Below are 23,940 nucleotides of genomic sequence, written 5' to 3'. Positions count from 1 at the left end.
TGCCATAGCTGCATATTCAGCTAATTTATCTTTCCAGTTCTCTCGGTTTGAGCATTCTTCTGTTTTCCATTTTGTTGCTAATGTAACTCCGGCCACTGTTATCAAATAGCTGAATAGATCCCGTAAGGTTTTTTCAATATTTGCAGGTAAAATGCCCAGTAGCATAGTCTCAGCTTTCATAGTGAATTTAGTTTTTAGAATTTTCTGCATTTCTGCATGTATCTCTTCCCAATATTTCTTCATCTTTTTACACATCCATCTCATATGATAAAAAGTACCATCCATCTCTTTGCATTTCCAACAAATCCCTTTGTAATTTTTGTCCACCTTCTCACTATCTTTTGGGGTAATATACCACTGACAGAACATCTTATACCAATTTTCCTTTAATATTTGGCTAGCTGTGAATTTTATATTCTTTGTTCATAAGGTTTCCCATTGCTAAAAAGATATTTCTTGCTCAAAATTCTGCATCCATTTTATTATACACATTTTGGCTTGGTCTGTCTCAGTGTCATATTGGAGCAGAAGTTTATAAATTCATCCTAATAGATTTTGTTGTGTAATTGTCTTTTCAAATTCAAACAGTTCTTTTATTCTGTCCATAAACTCATCCTTTTTTAGTCTTGAAATTAGTTGAAAATATAGTAACCATTGTATATTTTCCCTTCTTCTTTTATCTGTTGCCACGGCTTCCTTGAGGGTTTATCATATCTCCATATGTAATACAATTATTTTTCTCACCTGTTTATTATAATATGTGTCGATGGGTGACATTAGAGGAGATATTGGAGGACTGTTCTTCATATAGTTTCCCAGATTTTAAATAGACTGTCTTTAATTACATGAATTTGGTCTTGCATTGTAATCTTTTGGGTTAATTATTTGATCCAAAGGTAACTGTGCAGTCCCTCATCTAAATCTGCTGCTTCCACTTTTATTAATCTTTCATCCGGATTTTTTTTTTTTTAAATAAAGGTTTTATTGGCTCCCCTAAAAAGGGGAGGTATTTCGCTTAAAAGAAAAAAAGGAAGGGGTAGATAGTGGGAGAAAGAGAAAGCTGAGTGATATATAAACTGGTAAATTAAACTGTTAGTAGTGTCCAATTAATCTTCTTGGGCTTCTTCTGTGTGTTGCCAAACTTCTTTTCTTAGTCCTGTTACATATATTCTCTGTTAATATGTTAGTAATGTTCCTTTGAGATTCTGTTAATAAAAAGGGTCTCTTCTGTGCACATTCAGAACCGCTCCTTTGCGTGCTGGGTATTTTCACTATCGCTGACGTGGAGGAGCTTCGTCTGTTGTCTTCTCTTTCCGGCTTGTTAGATCCTCCTTCGGGTTGTTGTTAATACGCTCAGTTCATGTACTATAAATCCTCTTCCTTTCATGCCCCGGAGGTCCCCATTTTCGAGAATGGTATCAATTTCATTTTCGCTTTTATATTTGCTCCCAAACTCTCTATGGGTCCTCCTCTCAATTGTTGACTTATAAGCGCTATCAGGCACTTCTCGCTGTCACAATTCCAACTTATCTTTTTTGCAAAACTCCCGTCGGATTCACAGCCATAAACAGTCCAAACATTCAACAGCCGGCTCTTGCGCACAAACAAACGCCCAGACGGAAGTCCCTCCCTCCTTCTCCGCTCGCTTTTGCCCAGCTCCGACATCTTTTCTTTTTTGTTTACTTTTAGAAAGTTCTTAAAATGTGCTCCAGAGAGACAAGTTTCTCGCTTTCAAATACATCAAAGGAAAACATCACTGTCCGCTCAATTCATCCCCCCCCCTCCTTTTCTTTTTCGCTTGTATAAATGGAGGATTAACCTCTTCGCCTTTTTCGCTGGGAGGGGGGGGAAAACAATTTTCAGTTCTTTTTCTCTGCATTTTGACAACTCACAGTTAAGCCGATCTTTTCTTTTTCTTTTCCACTTTTGCGGATGGTCGCTTTATCACTCGGTGACGTCTGGTGGCTCCGCTAAACCCCGTTCGGGGTCGCTCACGTCCCTCCTCCACCGCGGGCGGGCGAGGCGCCCTCGGGAGCGACCCGAGGAAGCGTCCGCCATGCGCGGGAGCCAGACCGGAAGCCCTTTCATCCGGATTTTTAATCCAGTCTGCAATCCAAACTAGGCCAGCTGGTTGATAGTACAATTTGATGTTAGGTACTGCTAAGCCTCCTCTCCTTTTCTCATCTTGTAAAACTTTGGATCTAATTATTTTTAAAAAATATTTATTTTAAACTTTTAGCAAAGCTACAACATAATACAATACAATATTTCAACAGAAATTACTTAGAATACAATAAAAAATAGCCAATTAGACATCAAATAAATTTAGAATAATTTTGACTAAATAACAATCAATTTGAGGAGACTATTCCTAAATTCAACCATAATTCAACAACAAGTGACTGACTGCACTAATGAATTATAGAAATAATTAGTTGCTGTAGGTTATTCGGGCTGTATGGCTATGGTCTTGGCATTGCAGTACCTGACTTTTCACCAGCAGCTGTGACTGGCATCTTCAGAGGTATAACACAGAAAGATGGTGTACTCTCTGTGTCAATGTGAGAATAAAAATGATAGGCAGGTAATTTATTTACCCCACTCAGGAAGGTGGGGTAGGGCTGAGTCATTATCTTGTAGGATGCCTGCTGAAATTGTATTTAAGTTTATGAATTTCAATGGCTAACCTGTGTAATCTGACATGGTAATTGGATGTGTTGTCCAGCATTTCAGTGTCCTGGAATAAGATACTGTGTCCTGTTTGAGTTAGTTAAAAATAAATAGGACATGGTTATTATTATAATAATATTATAATAATATTATTTCTATATGTTGTTGAAGGCTTTCACGGCCAGAATTCATTAGTTGCCTAGGTTTTCACATTTATAGATCTGGAGGTGATAGTATTAGATTGCCAAATTTTCTGCCAATCATTAAAAGGGAGTGTATAACCAAGGTCTCTGTGCCAGGATTTTACATAAGGCAGTGGTTTGTTATTAGAGATCGTTAATAGAATTTTATATATTTGTGAAATGATTCCTTTGTCACTATTCAGAGGTATTTTAAATAAATGTTCAAAATCTGTCAATGGTCTAATCAAGTGTTCTTTGATCACAGATTGTCTAATCAAATTCCTAATTTGAAAATATTAAAACCAAGGTATCTGTATTTTTTATTTAGCTTATTGATTCTAATTCTTGGTTTTTTGCCATTCCAAATAAACATATTTATTTATTTTTGCCAGTCCTTCAATATCTTTTCCTCTATATTAATTGGTATCATCTGAAATTAAAAAAAATATATTTGGCAATGCATTTATTTTTACTGCAAAAATCCTTCCCACCAAGATATTTTCAATTTAGTCCATCTTTTCAAATGTTTTTGTATCTTCATCCAAACTTTTAAATGATTATCTGTAAACAATGTATCGTTCTGAACGGTCAGATTTATTCCAAGATATTTAACTGGATTTCATGTTATTTCACATCCTGTTTTTAAATGTTTTCCTCTTCCTGCTTCATCAGATATTTTGAAATTATTTTCATTTTCCCCCAGTTAATTTTGTATCTTGAGAAGGACCCACATTCTTCAGTTTGTTTAATTTTATGGTGTGATGATGTGGGGATTCCAAATTGTCAAAACCACATCATCCACAAAGCTTTTTATTTTAAATTCTTCACTGTCAACTTTCAGGAAACATTTCCAACACAAGAATGAATAGAAGTGGTGACAGAGGACAACCTTGGTGTGTTCCTTTCTCTGTTTGAAATTCCTCTGTTAATACTCCATTCATTAAAATCTTTTCATGTTTTTTGTATAAATACCTTGTATCCAATTCATAAATCTAGAACCACAGTTCAAATGTTGTAACATTTTTAATAAGAAATGCCAGGATAAATTATCAAATGCTTTCTCAGCTTCTAAGAACATAATTGCTGCTTTTTCCTTCTTATTTTTCACAAATTCTATTGTGTTAATAACAGAACAAACATTGTTTTTCATAAAAAATTTTGGTACCAAACCTGTCTGATCAGGACGGATTAACTTTGTTATACACTTCCTTAATCTTTCCGTCATAACTGAGGTAAAAATTTTAGAATCCACATTCAGTAATGAAATAAGTTTGTAAGATTGCGGTAGGTTGGATCATTGCCTTTTTCATGAATTAATGTAATATAAGCTTCTCACCGTGATGGTAACAGTGTTTTCTCTTTGCTTATATCATTCATAACTTTCTAGAGTGTTAGTATTAATTTTTCTTCTAAACATTTATAACACATTGCAGTAAGTCCATCTGGACTGAGTGTTTTATCTTTTAAAAATTTCTTTATACCTTGTGAAATTTCTTGGATTGTAATTGTTGGATTCAAAATGTCCCTGTGTTTAGCTGCAAATTTCTCAATGGCTGTGTCCATTATATACTCCTCCATACCTTCTTTTGCTGATAGATCTTTCTTATAAAGTTTTGAGAAAAAATGTAAACTGCTCCTGGATCTCTTTCTCCATGAAAGCAGGCTTTCCTTACTACTGTTATCACTCTTTTTTCAGTTTCTTTTCTTAAGCAATATGCCAAACATCTTCCAGGTTTATTTGCAAGTTGAATATGTTTTTGCTTTAAAAACTTAATTTCTTCTGCATTTCTTCAGTTTTAAGCATGTTTAATTGACTTCTTAGTATTTTGATCTCAGTTAGAATTGTTTTATTTAAAGATTTTTTGTGTTTTCCTTCCAAAGTTTAAATTCTTTCTGTTATTTTTTGGTCTGTTCCAATTTTTCTTTATTTTCCTTTGAAGCTATGGAAATGAGATTTCCTCTCATGTATGCTTTACTAGCTTCCCAGATGGTTTTAGGAGAGCTATCTTCTATGTTGTTTAATTTAAAAAACCTCTTTTTCACATTTTTATCGTCGTCTTGCAATAGAAGATTATCACTTAGTTTCCATCTTCCTCTTTTAATTTTGTTTTCTTGCCAGATTACTGCTAATGGATTATGAAATTGTCTTCAAGGTTTTTCCTTCCAAAATCTTCCACAACTCCTCTGACTCGCAGATTCTTACTTCTACCCAGTACCTCCAAGATTTCTGTTCTGGTTTGCCCTGTCCAATTGTAGATCTTGCACTTCTTGATGCAGTTCAAGTTCTTTCTAGTTCTCTTTAATTTTTCCAAATTCTTGTGTATTTTCTTGTAGCTTTAAAAAAAAATTCTGGTAAGCCTGTTGCTATTTCCTATTTGACAGTTGATTTTTTTAAAATCCTTTCTTGCATATTCTCTTCAGCATGTTTAATTTTTTCTTGAGTTCGTTCTTCTGTTTGTCTGATTTTCACTTGTTTCGATCTTCATATTATTTGATTTGAGTTGTTACTGCTTGAATTTGTTGTAGTAATGTCTCTGAAAGTTTGTTCATTAATTCTATAACATCCAAATCTTCTTCTACAGAGAGAAATAATAATAAAAATATTAATGTTAGTATATTAAAATAATTAGTCATTTTAGTTGCAAAAATAAAACAAGTTAATATTGTTTTAATGATTTCATAATTTACTTAGAGAAGAGGATTTGTTCACATGAAGCAGTTCTGACTTAGGGCCACCAAATGGTGCTCGAAGCATTGGAAATAGATGCATATTACGTCAAAGATCTGGTTTCCAAATAAAGCTTAAAACTTCAGGGAGACTCCATTAAAAAGTATCTGTTATTGTGAAAAGAAAAAGGAAGAAATCACCATTGTTCAGTTTTAAACCAATACTCAGTTCAACTTTTAACCATGGAGCAGTCTCATTGACAGATAACATTAATAAAAATCAAAGACAGAGAGAGAGAAGGAAAAAAATAATAAACCATGCAGTCCTTTTTTACACTGTGAAGCGATGGAATTATGCAGATTTAGTAAATTATGACTTCAACTCTGATATCTATGGGTCTCTGTCTGTATCTTTTATAAATCCTAAATCAGTTTTGAATACTTGTATCTCATAACAAATGCAAGCAGTACACAAAGAGATTTTCCTTGTAATTTAAAAAATTGTTTTATAATCACAGATTTACAGGGTCAAAGTGGCAGATTACGCAGTTGAAAGTGAAATACTCTTTTCTTTAGAGGATTTATGGCTTCCACTTAACAATGTTGAGAGATTTATGACCTCACCCTCCCAATTGCTTACTTGCTTAATTGCTAGCATTTGTAATAAATCACGGGGTTTTTAAAGAAGGCTTTCGGTTTTACAAATAGTTCTTCACCTAAGCAGATTTCACCATTCAAGAAATAAAAGGTATAATTTGGTCACAGTCCTGTATTTTCAAAGTCCTCATGAAAGCAAAAGGATAGAAAAGAGTAAAAAAGAGATGGATAAAGAATAATAAGAAGAAAACAAGAAGGGGAGGGAGGTCAATCCTTGATGGCTTCAAAAGCCTGCCATTACCTCACTGTCTTGATGTTGTCAGAACCTGCCTGGAACTGAGTCAAATCATGTATGGAGAAGTTTGCTTTTCAAATAAGCCTCTTCACAGCGGAGTGAGAGAGAGACTGAAATTCCTTCTCCCACCAGTACTTGATTTCAAATGCCCCCAGTGAGGCAAAGTATCGGATCATTTATCTAGTTCTCTGTTCAAAACACCATTTCCTCTAGACTCTGAGCACTGCTGTTATTACTTGATCTGACAGCAGTGTTTGAGACATTCAAACATGATCTATTGACCCACTGCCTTGCTGACAAGGGGACTCAGGTGATAACTCTGAAATGGTTCATCTCTTTTCTCCAAGGTCAGGGACAGACGGTGGCACTAGAGGAGAGAGTGTCATCATGACACCCTCTGTTATGTGGAGTTCCCCAGAGGGCCATTCTCTCCCCAGTGTTATTCAACATCTACATGTGCCCCCTCACCCAGTTGGTGTGAAGATTCAGGATGGGTGGTCAGCAGTACGTTGATGACACCTAGGTATGTCTGTTGATGGACAGCTGGCCAGGTTCCGCCCGTGAAAATCTGGCAGAGGGGTTGGGGGCTGTGGTTGGATAGCTGAAGCAGAGCCAGCTGAAACTGAATCCAGCAAAGAAAGAGGCCCTGTGGCAGCCCCATAGCTAGGGAATTCTTTGGGAGGGGGCCTCGGGGGGCCACCAGCTAATTAAATGGAAGTACAGTGCAGGTGGTAAGTTGGAGCACTTTGGGGGCAGCCCAGGAGATATGGGGCCCAGAAGAAGCACTAGGGGGCCGGGCCCTGTGGGCCCCATGTTAGCTACGGGCCAGCCCTGTGGCCAATGTTCCCTCTAAGCTGTGGAGTCTTGTGAGCAAAAATTCCACTTTGTGAGCTACTGACATTAAATTTGTGAGTGAGCCATTTGGCTTCTACATAAATTGGTTTGCTCTGGAGCCCTCCTTCCTGAGCTCAGACAAAAATGTGTGAGCCGGAGGCTAAAAAACTGTGAGCTAGCTCACACTAACTCAGCTTAGAGGGAACACTGCCTGTGGCTGAGCCAGGCGGACTCAGGATTGGGGTGTCAACTCCCGACTTGACTAAAGGCCTTGAACAGCAGCACCAACAGTGAAGATTCTGGATGTGATTCTGGATGTCTCCCTTTCGATGGAGGCCCAGATCACAAATGTTGCCAAACTGGCATTCTTACATCTGCGCCAGGTCAGGTAACTATCCCCTTTCCTATCTCGCCCTGACAGTGATCCATGCAACAGTCACCTCCAGACTAGACTACTGTAACTTGTTCTATGCAAGGCTAACCTTGAGACTGACCTGGAAGCTTCAGCTGGTCCAGAATAGGGTGGCAAGAGTTCTCACTGGAACTCAAATAAGGGGCCACATCCAAATGGAGCTCTGCCAGCTGCACTGGCTCCAGACTGAATACCAGATCAGGTTCAAGGTGTTGGTTTTAATGTTTAAAGTCCCACACGGTCTGGGACCAGCATACCTTTGGGACCACCTCTCCTGGTATACGCCCCCCAAGAGCACTACACTTACAGGATAAAGATCTTCTGACAGTTCCTGGGCCAAAAAACATTTGATTAGCCTCAACCAGAGCCAGAGCCTTCTCTGCTCTGGCCCCAGCCTGGCAGAACATTCTTCCAGCGGAGATTTGGGCCCTGGATGACCTTTCACAGTTCTGCAGAGCCTGTAAAACAGAGCTGTTCCACCAGGCCTATGGTTGAGGCTGTTGGGGGAAGAGAATAAAAATTATATCTGACAGGCCCTCCTTTTCCTTTTGGCCTTCCCCGAGTGCTGACATGACCCATTTTTCCCCTTATGAAATTGTATTGTTACATCCCATCTGTTTATTATGACTGGTATTTTAAAACTCTTTTGAATTAATTTATGATTGTGTTATAATATGTTGTCACTCACTTCTAGTGTCCTGGCCCCACTGCTGGACCGCCTGATGGCACCTGGTATTTTTGGCCACTGTATGACAGAGTGCTGGACTGGATGGGCCTTTGGCCTGATCCAACATTGGCTTCTCTTATGTTCGTACGTTCACCCTGAGGCCTGCGTTAGCAGGGGGAGGGCAAATCTAAAAATGTTTAGACCTTACTTTAATCACAGGAGTGCTGATTGAACCACCCCCACCCCCTACAGCAGCCATATATAATTGATTAGAAATCCATTGCATAGTAAGTTTCCACATTTCCAAACAGTGTCAATAGGCAGGGTTGGTATAATGAGTATACCTAAAAGATACAGGTGGGAAGTAGGGAGTCTGCCACAGGAAACATCTTGTATGTTTGGTGTAGTGGTTTAAGTGGGCAGACTCTAATCTGGGAGAACTGGGTTTGATTCCCCACTCCTCCACTTGCACCTGCTGGATGACCTTGGGCAAGCCGTAGTTCTGACAAGAACTGTTTTAGAAAAAGAGCAGTTTCTGTCAGAGCTCTCTCAGCCAGGGTGTCTGTTGTGGGGAGGGGAAGGGAAAGGAGTTTGTAAGCCGCTCTGAGACTCCCTTGGGTAGTGAAGGGCGGGGTATAAATACAATCTCTTCTTCTTCTTCTTCTTCTTCTTCTTTTTCTGTCATCTGGAGTGTTTTTTTGTTACCCATTTTTGAGCAACAATCACCAGCCATCACTGTAAAACAGAAAATGCACCCAGAACTCTGAAACCATTATACAATGTATTGGTCAATACAGATATCTCATGAGGCAACAGCATTTCCCAGGTATGATTCAGAATGGGTTCCTTCAAATGAGTTTCATTGGTTCAGTTTGGATCAGGATTGGCTTGGGTTAATTTACAGTCAGGCCTGATATAAATCTTGCCCATCACCTCAGCTGCCATCATTTAGTACAGGGTCCCCCAGCTTTTCTGTACCCGTAGTTACTTTTGGAATTCTGGCAAAGGGTGATAGGCACAATCACAAAATGGTTGCCAAAGGAGGGGGAGCCAATCACAGAATGGCTGCTGCAGGAGGTGGGGCCAGCCACAAAATATCAGGTATCGAGGTTATATACAACTCTAATAGTAACTCTCCACCATTTCAGACAGAAGTTCTGTTTAACAGGATACTTTTTAATCTGTGCAGTCAGTCAGAAGCTCTGCTGGGGGAAACCCCACCTAGGCCCCCCCCACTTTCTAAAAGCACCTGGCAGACTCCAGGAAAGGTGTTGATGGGCACTGTGGCACCCATAAGCACATGAAGGACCCCCGATTTAGTACAATCCACCTTGGGATGGAGCGTGACCCATTTGTATGGTACAGACCTGCTTAACTTGTGCCCCATCCAGCCAATCCTGTATCATGAGCACTCAGAGGCTCAATACATCTCTTGCTGCTTGTCTGGTACTGCAAAAACAGCACCTGGTAGAGCTCCACATAGTTGCTTGGTGTAACCAGCCAGTTGGGTAACAAACCATGCAGACCACACAAGGATATGCTGAGGTCAAAATGATGAGTTTGCAATTAAACCCACAATTACAACATGGCTGCAAAGCTGCTAAACTTGGGTCCCTGCCACACGGGGGGGGGGAGTGCGGGCAAAGTGTGGCTTTTCAAAGCCGCACCAAAATAGACACGCGGCGGCGGGATCCTACAGATCCCGTGAGCCGCCACGCAGTTGCTCCCCGGCACGATCAGATGCCGGGGAGAAAGGGGAGAAAGCGACGAGATGGAGATGGAGGCTGCCGAACTGCGCATGTGTGAGCATGCGTAGTTCGGCCAGTGGTCTTGGATGCGCCGGCAGAAGGACGTGCCGGCGATCCCACGGCCGCACTTGATGCGGCCGTCCTGGTAAGTCCACCTCTGTAGGTGGTTTATTTTAGATGCGGCTTTTCGGCCTGAAGGGCCGGATCGGGGACGGGTGCGCAACGTTTCCCAGATGTTGCGATGGGATCGCACCCGTTTGCTCCGCCCCCGATCCGTCCCTCTCCTGGCCCAAAACCTTTCGTGTGACCGGGGCCTTGGTAGTGGCATGGCACAGGTGGGTTAACAGTAGAGCTGTTTTGCTTTTGCATCTATTCATTGTTAACTTTGTAAAACTTCCTGAGTAGAACATTCCCCCTGTACTCTGTGAATTTGTGAAAGTGCAGGTGGATTCTTTGTACTTCACACTTCCTATTCTAGGTCCTGTCAGTGTCAGGTGGCCACAGTGGAGAAAATGTAATTGACTAGAAGAAGTGCAGCAGTTGTATTTATTTTCCCGAGCATGGCTCTTTGGAATTGAACCAAAGGCTGCAGTTTCTGAAGCAAATGCTCTTTAGGGACAAACTCTGGTCAACTTACATCTTTCCCCCAGAGTTTTTGAAGGGTTTTAGTAGTTTGTGTAATATGTCCGATTAATCTCTTACACTACTTCAATATCCAGTTCCTATATGTCATGTAAACAGAGATAAAGAAGCTGAATAAAGGACCTGAACAGTTTTTTTAGTGTGGAAAAACGACTGCAGTGCATTTTACTGTCTTTGTGTTATGATATTAACTTCAGATAGCCAGTTATGATGGACCCCTGTATCTCCCCAACTGTCTGGCAGACCTTTCCCACCAAAATTTCAGTTCTCCTCAGTGACTGAGTCGCCCTACAGTAGCATGTATATCTTCTCTATTGATATAAACTTGAAACTGTCCCACCCTTTGTTTAGATATGAGTTTAGGCTTTAGACCCAGTACAGGAACGTGAGGGAAAGACAGGCGCTGTCCTGTTTTATAAACCCTTATGAAATGGCACTTGAGGCAGATTAACTTTCAAAAACAGAATAAAGATTTTATTAAACAGGCAGGGGAGGGATTGTCAAGGTTTTGAGATTGCTGAGGTAAAAGCTTTCTAATATATACAGAGCTGAATTCTTAGAACATTCAAGAGAGTGAATTTGCAATTTTATTTCAAGGTTTTCTAGTTCTTTCTTTGAGAGGTACTCTGTTTAGTATATTTCAACACATTTTGACCCGCGGCTTTGCCCGATTTTCCCCGCGGTTTCGTGATCCTCAAAAAAACAAGATCACGAAACCATGGGGGAAATCAGGCGAAGCCATGGGTCAAAATGCGATTGCGCAGCTTCGAGTGGGAAATTGACCAATAGAAGCGGGGCAAAGGGAGGCGCAACCACGGTGCAGCTCTTGTGTGAAATCGGTCCCAGTGAAGAAAAGGTAGAAAGTTGTATGCTGTACACAAAATCCCTTGACCTTTCCTGACCTTTTCTTTCAGCCTGGGCAAAGCATCCCTACACCTTGAATGGGCTGGGACAGGGAGTCGGGGACAGTACCCTGCCAGAACTCTGCCCAGGGAAAAGCACATTCTTAGTTTGTTCAGGGAGGCATTCAGGTTGCTTATTTCTCTCCAGCTCTTTGAGCAATGTATACACACACATCAGAATCTGCCCCACAATCTGCTTTATGGAGGATTGTGGGATCTATTGTGTCACTATCAGAATGAAGATGGTCAGGGCCCAGGTAGCATACTGCAGACATCAGCAGATGTAAGAGGAGGAACTGCACCTGGCTTCCTGTTACCCAGTAATTTTTGGGCCAGTTTTGAAGCACAATTCTATAACCAATCACCATAAGCCAATAAAGAACAGAAAAACTATTCTGTTGAAATACGGCCCTTACCTGCAAAGAATTCAAGCAGCACGTTTCATGCTGAAGAAAACAGAAGTGGTCATTTAGAAGCTAGCTCTCTCTGATTTCTTTGGCGCTGTGATTGATTTTAACAAAGCAAAATAAATGCAGTAGAGCATTAATTGGGAGCATCTAGCGAGATACTTCTCTTTGATTTTAATGGCAAATCATTTACACTATTATTCTTGCCTGCAAGGACAAACAATCAAAGTAATTGCATGAAAGGTAATAATGATTCGTAAACACTTTGCAGCAGGATTAGTTTTCAGGTAATTAAGAATAATGGCTGATCTGAGATGTGCCTGGGTGACTGTTCCCCTGGCTAGCAGCAGAGGTTTCAATAAGGTTGCCATATGAAATTATACAACAACAGAATAATAGCATTTACTTAATTCAGACTCATTGCAACAGCAGAAAGCCAAGTCTTCAATAAGGTTGCCATATGAAATTATACAAGATGATAGATAACAGAATAATAGCATTTACTTAATTCAAACTCATTGCAACAGCAGAAAGCCAAGTCCTTCCTGGTAGATGTCCAAGAAGAAAACACTTGGGGTCAAATTCTGTACTCTTCCTCACATTGCTAGAGGGATCCAAAATAACTGCACTGCAGTCCATCTGGAGCAGTGCCAGTGATGTATGAGGTGAAGCAGCAGCAGAATGGAGCTTCTAAGCTGCAATGGCTCAAGTCTCCTTTTGAATAGTCAAGAGGGAAGAATGAGTTCTCAGTCCCCCTTCTGACTTTTGCTCAAGTTCTGCTTTTCATGGCAGCTGCAAGGAAACAGAAGCATGTGTGTTTGAACTGCAGTCTGTATAGGTAATGGTCTTTTAAATGGGGAAAGATAGAGCCCTCAGTGTGATTTATGGAAGGATGTTACTGGGGAAATCACCAATATTTATGAAAACAGATATTTTTTTTCCTTAAAATTTCTTCAACAGCCCATGGCATTTTCTTAGTTTCTTGATTCCTCCCTCTGCAGATATAAATTGGTTCTCATCATTAATTAAATATCATCAAAGATATTGAACTGAAATTTTAATGTGGGTTTAAGTTTAGTATTTAGAAGCCAGGGACTTTTTTTCTGCTTTATTTCTTGTCTAATTTCTCTTTCCTTGGAATCAATAAGAGGGCTGCTTTTGGCATCAAATGGCCTAGGATTTGCCATTTTGTCATGGCATAATTCTGCCACTCTTAAATCACTTTAAGTAACCCCATTAGCCCCAGCGTCACCACTGTCCATGATGAAGTGTTGCGGGTTAAGACACTTACAAGTATGTGCTGACATAATTGGCCTTTAAGAGTGTCTAAAGCAATTAAATTACTGAACATGCTGCCTGTTCATTTGGCTGCCCTCAAAGGTGTCCTTGTCACTGTGCAGGAGGGCAGACAGGGACATGCTCAATACCTCTCCCCACCGCCAGTAGGATCACATCTTACATGGCCAGTCAGGTTTGTGGCATCTTGTGCTAGAAATAACTCGCCATAGACCAAGATGAGACATTTTAATGTTTACCAGAAAAACATTATTACTTGTATATTGGCAGAGTTGGGGATTTTTGTTTTATAAGAATATGGAGGCTGCATATGGGCAGTGCAGTCCTATAGAGAATTACACTAGTCTAAACATAGCATTGCACTTAATGGAGAGGAATGCCATTGAATGGGATAGGCTAGTTCAGCACCCCACATATCACATGTCAAGACAGAAAGGAGCAACATGAGCTACCGGTTTGGTGTAGTGGTTAAGTGCGCGGACTCTAATCTGGGAGAACCGGGTTTGATTCCCCACTCCTCCACTTGCACCTGGCTGGATTACCTTAGGCAAGCCGTAGTTCTGATAAGAGTTGTTCTTGAAAAAGAGCAGTTTCTGTTAAGAGCTCTCTCAGCCCCGCCCACCTCACAGGGTGTCTGTTGTGGGGAGGGGAAGGGAAAGGAGTTTTAAAGCCTATCTGAGACACCTTTGGGTAGTGAAGGGCGGGGTATAAATCCAATCTCATCTCTTCTTCTTCTTCTTCTACCATATGAGATCAGGGCCCTGCGGGATCTATTACAGTTTCGCAGGGCCTCTAGCTGAGGCAGTGGACATCCACTTGATTAGTTCTCCCCCCCCCACCTGACTGCAGATCCTGGAAACCAGACTGGGAACACATTAACTGCCACTGAGGTGCATTGTTGTTTTAATGCTGATGTTTTAATGATGCAAGGATGATGATTTTATGGATTTTTAAATCGATTATTGTAATATGTTTTCTAATATTGTAAATCTGCATTCATTGCATTCATTGCAGGTACAGATATGTTGTTACCCACCCTGAGCCTACAATGCGAGGAGGGTGGGCCATAAGTGTAATGAAATAAACAAATAAACAGAATTTAAACGGGAACACATCTACATTTAAAGGCAATCCTATGCAGAGTTAATCTAGTCTAAATTCATTGGTTTCAGTGGGCTTAGATGTGAGTAACTCTGCACAGAATTACACTATTAGTGTAGGATATGCAAAAGGTTGGCAGTTAGATCAAATTAAACTGACCTGATAGGTTTAGTTTGCCTTCTTTCAGGTAGGATGAGATCCAGTTCTAGCCTTTGCTCCTTTCCATGTGGGAGGCTGTATTCTCACTTAGATACTTTCTTTCCCATAATTTAGAAAATGTTTATGCCACCTCTGACAGAAATGTCACAAGGCTCCACCATGCATTCCCATAACTAGTTTTCCAGGGCCCTGAGTCATGAAAGCCTAAGAAGGCATCACCAGATGAGTTATTATTTATTTATTTAGAAAAAAAAATTATTCTGCCTCTCTAAGAACCTGCTTCAGGTAGCTTAAAAAACAAAAACAGAACATAGATGATAGCAATTAAAATCCAGCCCAGCATATAAACATAATCTACAACAACAGACCACTGGCAGCTTAAAATAACAGTTCCCGAACTAAAATAGTGTTAAAGATAAACCCCAATGAAAAGCTTGAGTGAACAGAAACATCTTGGCCTGGTGCCTGAAAAAAAGCAATGCAAGAGCCAGGCAAGGGTCAAGGGGACAGGGATTCTGTAAGCAAGGTGCCACTGCTGAAAAAGCGCGGTCTCTGGTTGCCGGCTGCCTCTGAAGTAGGGGGCACAAAGAGCAGGGCTTGTGAGGCAGATCATTGAACCCAGTCACTGATGTTCATGCAAACAGAAATAGATGGCAGTCAGACTGGAAGTTTGGCACGGTATGGCCGTGCCACTAATCTCTCCGTTTCATTCAGGAATGGAGAATCTTGGTCAGAGATGCCTTTACAGTGCACAGGACTTGCGGGTGATCATTCACACTGTTACAGCGAGCCATCCATGCAGCTTGTGTCAGACAGGCTCCCACCCCATGAACAGGGCTTTGATTCCATCTTGGGGCGTTGGTGGCACAAGACGGTCCCTATGGCTTTGGAAGCCTGTAGACAACTTGTGCAAACAAGTGGTGCTAGATGCCAATAGGGGCAAGTATGCTCTTATGTGCATGTTGCCAGTAGGGGAGGGAACCCTCCTGGAATGGATTGGAGGGTTCAGACTTCCCATCCATTTTTTGTGCGCTCCCATGCATTCAGACATCCGGAAACATGGGATGAGTGTGCAAACATCCATAAGCGCCGGACTTTCTCCGGTGGCTGTTTACTCCACCAACTCGTCATACGACGGGGTGAGTATGACTGGGGAACAGGCACCAGATGTGGCTGTGTGAACGAGCCCATTTAATCCATAAGGGAACTGCAACTATATCTGCCCAAACTGCCCATCTGACCACAGCCACAGTCTGACATTGTCCGATTTCTCAGTTTCTCAGACCCTTATCTAATCCACATTTTTAAAAGCCCTGATTTGGAAAGGTTTACCAGGTAATGATTTTTACCTTATTTACTTAACAGAAAACGTACAGTCTTTTCGTGACAGTGATTGCTGCACAAGGATAAATTCTGCCTTGTTTAATCAGGACAATGATCAATGATATCTGAACTGAGTTTATTAAATTACTAAAAATACAGCTGGAGGCTAGGTAAAGAGTTTTCAGAATTACAGTTAAGGGTTTCGTAAGCATTAATCATGAGATAATGTCTGAGATACATTCCTAGAGCCCGTATGGAAGTTTGGCAGAAAAGAAATAAAATACATCTTGGAATATTTCCCCCTCCCCATAATTTGATTTGGCAGCCTTATATCATGCAAAGGTTTACTAGCCAGCATAACACAGTTCTTTCTCCGTACCTGAAAGCAAGAATGGTATGGATGCAAGGCTGATAGGCCACCTACATTAGTGGATCTACATTAGTGCATATGCATGTATGTGTAGCTGGCATTTTCTCGTTACCCTGTACCAACTTCAGAAATCAATGAGTCAAGCAGCTGTTTAAACCCAACAGCAGTCAGAGTTTCTTGGCTTTTGAACCCACTGTGGCCAATCCCAACTGCTTGTGTGGTTTCCTCCTGCAAAATTACACAACTTTTTAAAATTATGGCCACCAGGATGGACATGAGCAGTGTTCCCTCTAAGCTGAGTTAGTGTGAGCTAGCTCACAGTTTACTAGCCTCCGGCTCGCACATTTTTGTCGTAGCTCAGGAAGGATGGCTCCAGAGCAAACTAATTTATGCAGTAGCCAAATGACTCATTCACAACTTTAATGCGAGTAGCTCACAAAGTGGAATTTCTCTCTCTCACAAGACTCCACAGCTTAGAGGGAGCATTGGACATGACATGACCTGATCAAGAGGTTATTCAAGGTCTGCTAACCACACTGTATCATCCCTCTGTTAACGTTTGTCCTATCCTGTTTTTCCAGCCTTGTGACCCCAATATAATGCAAACACGAGCACGGCAAATGTTGAGATCGCCTTTAAATCCCAAGACCTGCCCTGAAGATTCTCAAATGCGGCCTTGTGTTCTAAATCAAAATTGTTTTCAGTATCATTACAATGTAACAGGTAAGTGCACTTCACTGGGGTTTGAAACAGATTTAGGCTCCTTTGTGCTTGTGTCTAAAGGAGAGTGCTGAATGGTAAAAGAGGGAGGAAGATACTGGAAAGACTGATTCTAAGTCGACTGTGGAGCATGCTAGAACCAAGAACAATTTCTTGTTTCTCAGCCTAAGGTAGCTCACTTCTAATTGTTACGAGTCTGACTGAGAACAGCAAAATACTTTGTACACTGGAAAATGCTATGCAATTGAGAAATAATAATATAAATATATGCTCAAGCAGAAACTTTTATAAGCTGCCCTGTATTTAAGAATGCCTGCCTGAAATTATGTTCTGTTCACTCTCCAGGTGTTCTTGTGTTTTCAGTTAATATCTACTTACTACAGCCAACCTTATTACAGTCCCACTGAGTTCGGTGAGACTCACTTCTGAGTAAGTGTGCCTAAGATTGCAGCCTTACTCTGCTAAAACTAGACCTGCTATTTTCCACTTATATAATTAAGTGTAAGCAATAGCATATGAGTGCTTCCATTGACATGGGTGAGGCTATTCAGACGCTTGAGCATACGCAGGCTTCTTATGTTACCACTGCAGACAAAAAAATGTAATTACACAAGACTGGTTTTCAGTTTAGGGACCATACAAGTAGAAGTGGGTTACAAATGTTTAACCACTGGGAAACTTAGCATATAGAACTTAAGTTTAAAAAGGTAAAAGGTAAAGGTTCCCTTGCTCGAAAGCCAGTCGAATCCAACTCTAGGGTTGCGGTGCTCATCTCCGTTTCAAAGCCGAAGAGCCAGCGCTGTCCGAAGACGTTTCCGTGGTCATGTGGCCGGCATGACGAAACACCAAGGCGCACGGAACGCTGTTCCCTTCCCACCGAAGTGGTACCTATTTATCTACTTGCAATTTCTTGCTTTCGAACTGCTAGGTTGGCAGGAGCTGGAACTAGAGACGGGAGCTCACTCCGTCATGTGGCACACTCGGGTCTCGAACTGCTGGACTACCGACCTTCCACAGCCTGCAGTTCAGCGTCTTAACCACTTGAGCCACCGCAGCTCCTGAGTAACTTCAGTTACTGAACATTAAATGTGGTGATGGAAAATGCCGTCAAGTCACAGCTGGCTTATGGTGACCCCATAGGTAGGGTTTTCAAGGCAAGAGTTGTTCAGAGGTGGTTTGCCATTGCCTGCCTCTGCGTCATGGCCCTGGTATTCCTTGGTGGTCTCGCATCCAAATACTAGCCGGGGCCAACCCTGCTTAGCTTCTGAAATCTGACAAGATCAGGCTAGCCTGGGCTATCCATGTAAGGGCAATCATTAAATAAGAAACTAATAAAAACTCGCATACTTAATTTGATGGCCACTGCAATCTTTTGTTTAGATGCAGCCTCCTGACTACATAGAAGTGGAATGAACCCATTGTTCTTGATAGAAAGAAGAGGCAAAACTGTGTTGCCCCAATCCAAGAATCTGTTCAAAGCACAGATACCTGCAGTGCATATTTGGAACTTTTCTGCCTGCAAGGAATTCCCTATTTACAGTTCATGCAAAGGGATATGTGAATGGTGATATCCCTTCCATCAAATCTAAGAGATCTGCATGCAAACTGATGCAGCTGTATCATTCTGAAGGTCTTTTTAGTTCTTCTCAATGACACAATCCAGAACAGTTGTCGGTTTCAACAACAATTTTTTGTACTGAATTTTGATAACAGGAGTGAGAAATTGGTAGGGTTTTTTATCCTGTGGTTGCTGTCTGACCATTACTTTGCTATGGCGATGAATTGGAATGGTTAGCTGATGTTCTCAGTGGCTGTTAAGTGCTGGGAGACAGTCCCCTGATAACTTTATTAAGTATCCATGGGAGCTTAGAGAAATCGGGGTGGTTGTTTGTAAGCAAAGAAACAGGGAGAGACAGAAAAAGAGGCAGAGGGAGAGCTCCGTGAGTTAATTACAAAAACAGTTGTGAATAACCCCCTTGCTGAGGAGGTCCCGTCTTCTGTCCATTGCGACAAAGAGGAACACACCAGAAATGTAGAGGTAGCCCTTTTAATGGCTTGGCTCCTTTACAACACCAGTTCTAGAGGTTAACCATCACCCCGTAGTCCAGACAGTTCACTACTCACCGCCTCCACCTGCTCCCACTGAGGGGCTGGGGCTGCTTTCCCTGCCTGAGTCCTCCTCCAAGGTCATTATGCTCTTGTCCTGGCCACGGCACCCTTCCTGCAGAGTCAGCCAGGGAGTAGCTAGACTGCCTCAGTCGGGTAGGAAAGGTTCCTTCAAGCTTTCCTCTTGCCCAGGAATGTCACCTTCTGGTGCTCACTGCATAGGCTCCAACCCTGCATAGGCTCCAACCCAAGCCAGGGAGTAGCTAGACTGCCTCAGTCGGGTAGGAAAGGTTCCTTCAAGCTTTCCTCTTGCCCAGGAATGTCACCTTCTGGAGCTCACTGCATAGGCTCCAACCCTGCCTACCTGCTGTTTCTTCCCAGCTTCCTCCTTTACCACCTCCAGCTGGCCCTTCTATCCCTCTACCACTGGCCTCTCCTGGGTCCTGCTTCCCTGTTCTTACTCCTGAACAGGCCCTATCTCTCAAAGGGATCTTTATACCAGAGGAAGCCTTGAGTCCATAAAGCGCTAGTATGGGTTGGCCTTCCTCCCGTCTGCTCCTTCATTGCTCTTGCAGGCCCAAATGTCTCTTCCCTCACTTCTACAACTGGGTGCTGCCTTCCTTAGGGCTGGGCTCTGCCCCTTCTCCCCCAAGGGCAGGGTGTCCAGGGCTGTGACGGGATGATTTTCTGCTTGAAAGGAAATCAGGTCATGTTCCTTATTTGCCCTCCAAAGAAAGCCATGCCTTTAGACACTCAAAGGCGGAGTTCAGACTGGCAGTTTGAAGCATGAGGGAGTCGTGGCAAGAAAGAACTGGAACAACTTGTTCCGGGGATTCCCGGTCACACTGCACCAACCGATGTGGGAGCATACCGGGGAGGAGGCGCAAGGGAGCATTTGCACTGTTGGCCCACCCCCGGCGGAGGCTCAGCTGTAAGGCGTGGCTTTCTTTTTGGTAATCCGGAGATATGCGCTTATGCGCATCAGCAGTTGTGGCTTTTGGCGTTCACACTTCCGGGAAGCAGGAGGAACGCACCCACCAGGGTTTGCTACCAATTTCACTAGGTACTTTTTTAAACTCGGGAGGGAAGCGTTACAAGACGGGCTGAGTATGGCTGGGGAATGCCAGACAGCTGTTCCTGTGTGAACGGTCTCTTTAATCTGTTCGAGAAACGTTTCTGAAATGTGCCTATATCGGGCCAAACTGCCAGTCTGAACTCAGCCAAAGAGTGTCTGAACAACATGTATAAATAAAGTAACAGCTGAGAACTGGTGTGGTGTCATAGGCAGAGTGTTGGCCTTGGATCTGGGAGACCCAGGTTTAAATCCTTACTCTGCCATGAAGCTTACTGGGTGGTCTAGGTCAAGTCACTCTCTTTCACCTTAATCTAACACACATGGTTGTTGTCAAGATAAAATGGTGGAGGGAGAATTATGTATACTTCCTTGAGCTCCTTTGAGTGAGGGCAGGACAAACGTAGGCTAAATGACTAAAAACCCAATGGTTCAGAGGTCCGAGCAATAAAAGTAATCAGATAAGAGCAAAGCAATCAAGGGGGCAAATCGCACATCATTTGTCATTGAACAGGGGACCAAATAAACCTTACTGTGGCCCCTGCCACACAGCAGAAAAAAACACGGCCAATGTGCGGCTATTCAGAGACGCACCAAAAGAGACACGCGGCGGCAGGATCACACATATCCCCTGAGCCGCCGCGCTGTTGCTCCCCGCCACGATCAGATGCCGGGGAGGAAGCCACCGACGGGAGACCGAGGCAGCCAGCTGTGCATGTGTGTGCATGCGCAGTTTGGCCAGGAGCCTCGGATGCGCCGGCAGAAGGACGCGCCGGCGATCCCACGGCCGCACTTGCCATGGCTTTTCTGGTAAGTCCACCTCTGTAGGTGGTTTGTTTTCACCGCGGATTTTTGGCCTGAAGGGCCGGATTGGGGATGGGTGTGCGCCGCTTCCCAGATGTTGCGGTGGGATCGCGCCCATTTGCTGCGCCCCCGATCCGTCCCTCTTCCGGCCCTAAACCTCCCATGTGACCGGGGCCTGTGTTTGACATTAAAAAGTAGCTGGTCTCTCCATCACATCACAGCTGTAAAAACAGACATCACATCAGTACAGATGTTAAAATGTCATCAAAGAAGAATCTAAACAGCTACAAAAGTAACCCCCAAATCAAGAAAAACAAATTAAAAGAAAACAGGCAGGAAGGATGTGACCTTTCCAGACAGGAAAGAAACCTAAAATAACTGCAAATCCATGCATCTCTAGTATATCTAGAACAGGGGTGTTGACCTCATTTGTTACGAGGGCCGGATCTGATACAAATGTTACTTTGTCAGGCCAGGCTGTGTATGCTTTAAGATGTAATGCCAAGTACTGGAGAGATAAACTTTATAAAGGACACAGGCAAATCCAATTAACGATATTATTTTTACTCAAAATACAAACAAAAGCAATTGACTCCTAGTAGTGAAAGCAATTGATTTACAAAAGCCCCAATAAAAGTATTTAATTGTATGCAAGACGAGTTTTTCCCCCAAGGGATCCCATTAGCAGCTGAGCACAGGTACAATCCATCTCTCACTCTTTGTTTCCTCTCTTTCCACGTCCTGCCTCGGAGAATCTCGAGGAGGCGCACCGGACTCTCCCCTCCACCATCCCATCGCCAACAACAGCAACACTCTGAGGTGGGCCAGGCTAAGCCACTGGCCCCAGGTGACCCAGATGACAGCGTCCTGGCTCAGGAGGAGAGGGGGTCTGAGCCAGGCTGTTCCAGATCCTCCACCACCCCCAGTTCTCATCCCTCTTGTGTTTCCCACAGAAGCAGTGGGGCTGAGGGAAGGCCTCATGGAGAGGCTGTTTCCGAATCCTCCAGGGGGCACTTTTGGTTCTCCTGTGACCCCCTTTCCCTCATGGGCTGAGAGCAGGTGGGGGAGAGAAGGGAAGTCACTGTCTCCCACCCACCCCAACACTCACTCTGCTTCCTGGCTCTGCGACTGTTCAGACATGCAGTGGTGACCTCAGCGCCCCTGTTTCCCTTGGCTCCTCCGTTCGCTTCCAAAGCCCGAAGGCCTTTTCCTCTCAGAACAGCATGCGCAAGACAGCCCAGTTGCCTCCCAGTCCATAGGCTAGCCCTCTTCCACCTCTCTTCCCTGCTGGCCGAGTCTCTTTGTTATCTAATGGCTGCTCTGGGTGCCCACTCTTGCCAACCCACCTCATGGCCGCCATTTGAAAAAACGTGAAGCTGGTTGATGCAGCAGTGGCATCGTCAGCAATTCAGCTCTACCCCCCATGTAGTGGCTTCTCCAATCCTTGATGAGCTGTGGTCAGAGGAGGCAGAAGGGGGGGGAACCCACCATGCCTCCTCTTTCTCTGCCTTCGCTGCCATTCCCCCCACACACTTTTTTAACTTAGCCTCTTAGCCCCACCCTCTAGCCTTTTCCTTCCTATTTCTTGACAGCCTCAACCACACACACACACACACACCCCACATGAGCCTGCTTGCATCCCCAAGCACCCTCCTGCCTTCTCTCCCTCACAGTTGCTCACGGGCTGGGTAACAGCCCTGGACAGGCTGGATCAGACCCCACAGGCCTTATGTCTGACACTTAACTCAGGAAGGATGGCTCCAGAGCAGACTAATTTATGGAGTAGCCAAATCGCTCGCTCACAGCTTTAATGCCAGTAGCTCACAAAGTAGAATTTTTGCTCACAAGACTCCACAGCTTAGAGGGAACATTGCCCACCACATGAGCCTGCGTGCATCCCCAAGCAGCCTCCTGCCTTCTCTCCCTCACAGTTACTCACGGGCTGGGTAATAGCCCTGGACAGGCTGGATCAGACCGCACAGGCCTTATGTCTGACTGCCCTGATCTAGAAGATTCCTCAGAAGTAAGAGGGAAAGAACTTTTATCTTTGCCTTAGTGTTCTTGGTGATCAGCATACACAAAAATATGTGTCCATACACACCGAATATTTTAAAGGTCACAGAGAGGCAAAAAGGCAATGTCTTGAAGAATAATCTTTTCACTGACTCTTAGAAGAAGTTAAAATACTTTCAGTTGCCTGTAATGTGTAGTCTTTTACAACACTGTTGTAGAATGGTAAAATGAAAATCAAGAGCCTTTTAAATGAGCCATCCTAAGAAGAGCTGCACCCTTCCAAGTCCACTGCAACCAATGAATTTAGAAGGGAGTAACTCAACTTAAGATGGCTCTGTAAAATAGTTTATACTGAGTGGACCTGGACATTTTATAAGCATTTTATGGTGTGTGTGTTTTTTTTAAAGATTGAAACATGGTTTGCTTTTGTCATATAAAATTTAGACAATGACTGGGACGAGCTTTGCTTTAAGAAGTAGCCCTTCAAAAAACCAAAAAAGTGTATAATATTGTTCTCCAGTAGAATGTCATGACACTTGAACCAATGAATTTAGAAGGGAGTAACTCAATTTAGGATGGCGCTGTAAAATAGTTTATACTGAGTGGATCTGGACATTTTATAAATTATCTGGACATTATATAAAATTTAGACAATGACTGGGACCAGCTTCGCTTTAAGAAGTAGCCCTTCAAAAAAACACAAAAGTTTATAATATTGTTCTCCAGTAGAATTGCATGACACTTGATAAGCCATAGTCTGCTTTTACATGATATGTTGCAGTATGTTTAGGGATCAATTCTAAATAGGTCTTCCTGGAAGTAAGTCCCATGTTTTCAATCGGGCTTACTCCTAGCAAAGTGGCTTTCGGATTACAGCCTTACTGTATGGTGAAATACTTAAAGAGACAAAGAGAGAAAACTTAAATCTTTTTTTAAAAAATAATCTCTTTGCT

At 42.8% G+C, this 23,940-nt stretch overlaps 1 protein-coding gene across 1 annotated transcript in view; it reads left to right on the top strand.

Annotated features, from left to right (window-relative positions):
- LOC107119948 (thrombospondin type-1 domain-containing protein 7B-like) overlaps window positions 1-23,940 on the top strand; it is a 419,856-nt gene that overhangs the window by 362,778 nt on the left and 33,138 nt on the right. Inside the window, 1 exon segment of the mRNA XM_015422578.1 lies at window positions 16,854-16,995. Coding sequence (XP_015278064.1) covers window positions 16,854-16,995 — 142 coding nt within the window.

The sequence above is a fragment of the Gekko japonicus genome, unplaced genomic scaffold, assembly GCF_001447785.1.
Source record: "Gekko japonicus isolate JY-2015 unplaced genomic scaffold, Gekko_japonicus_V1.1 scaffold1544, whole genome shotgun sequence".
NCBI classification, from domain to species: domain Eukaryota; kingdom Metazoa; phylum Chordata; class Lepidosauria; order Squamata; family Gekkonidae; genus Gekko; species Gekko japonicus.
Note: the sequence above shows the minus strand (reverse complement) of the source record. Positions and strands in the feature narration are given on the sequence as shown.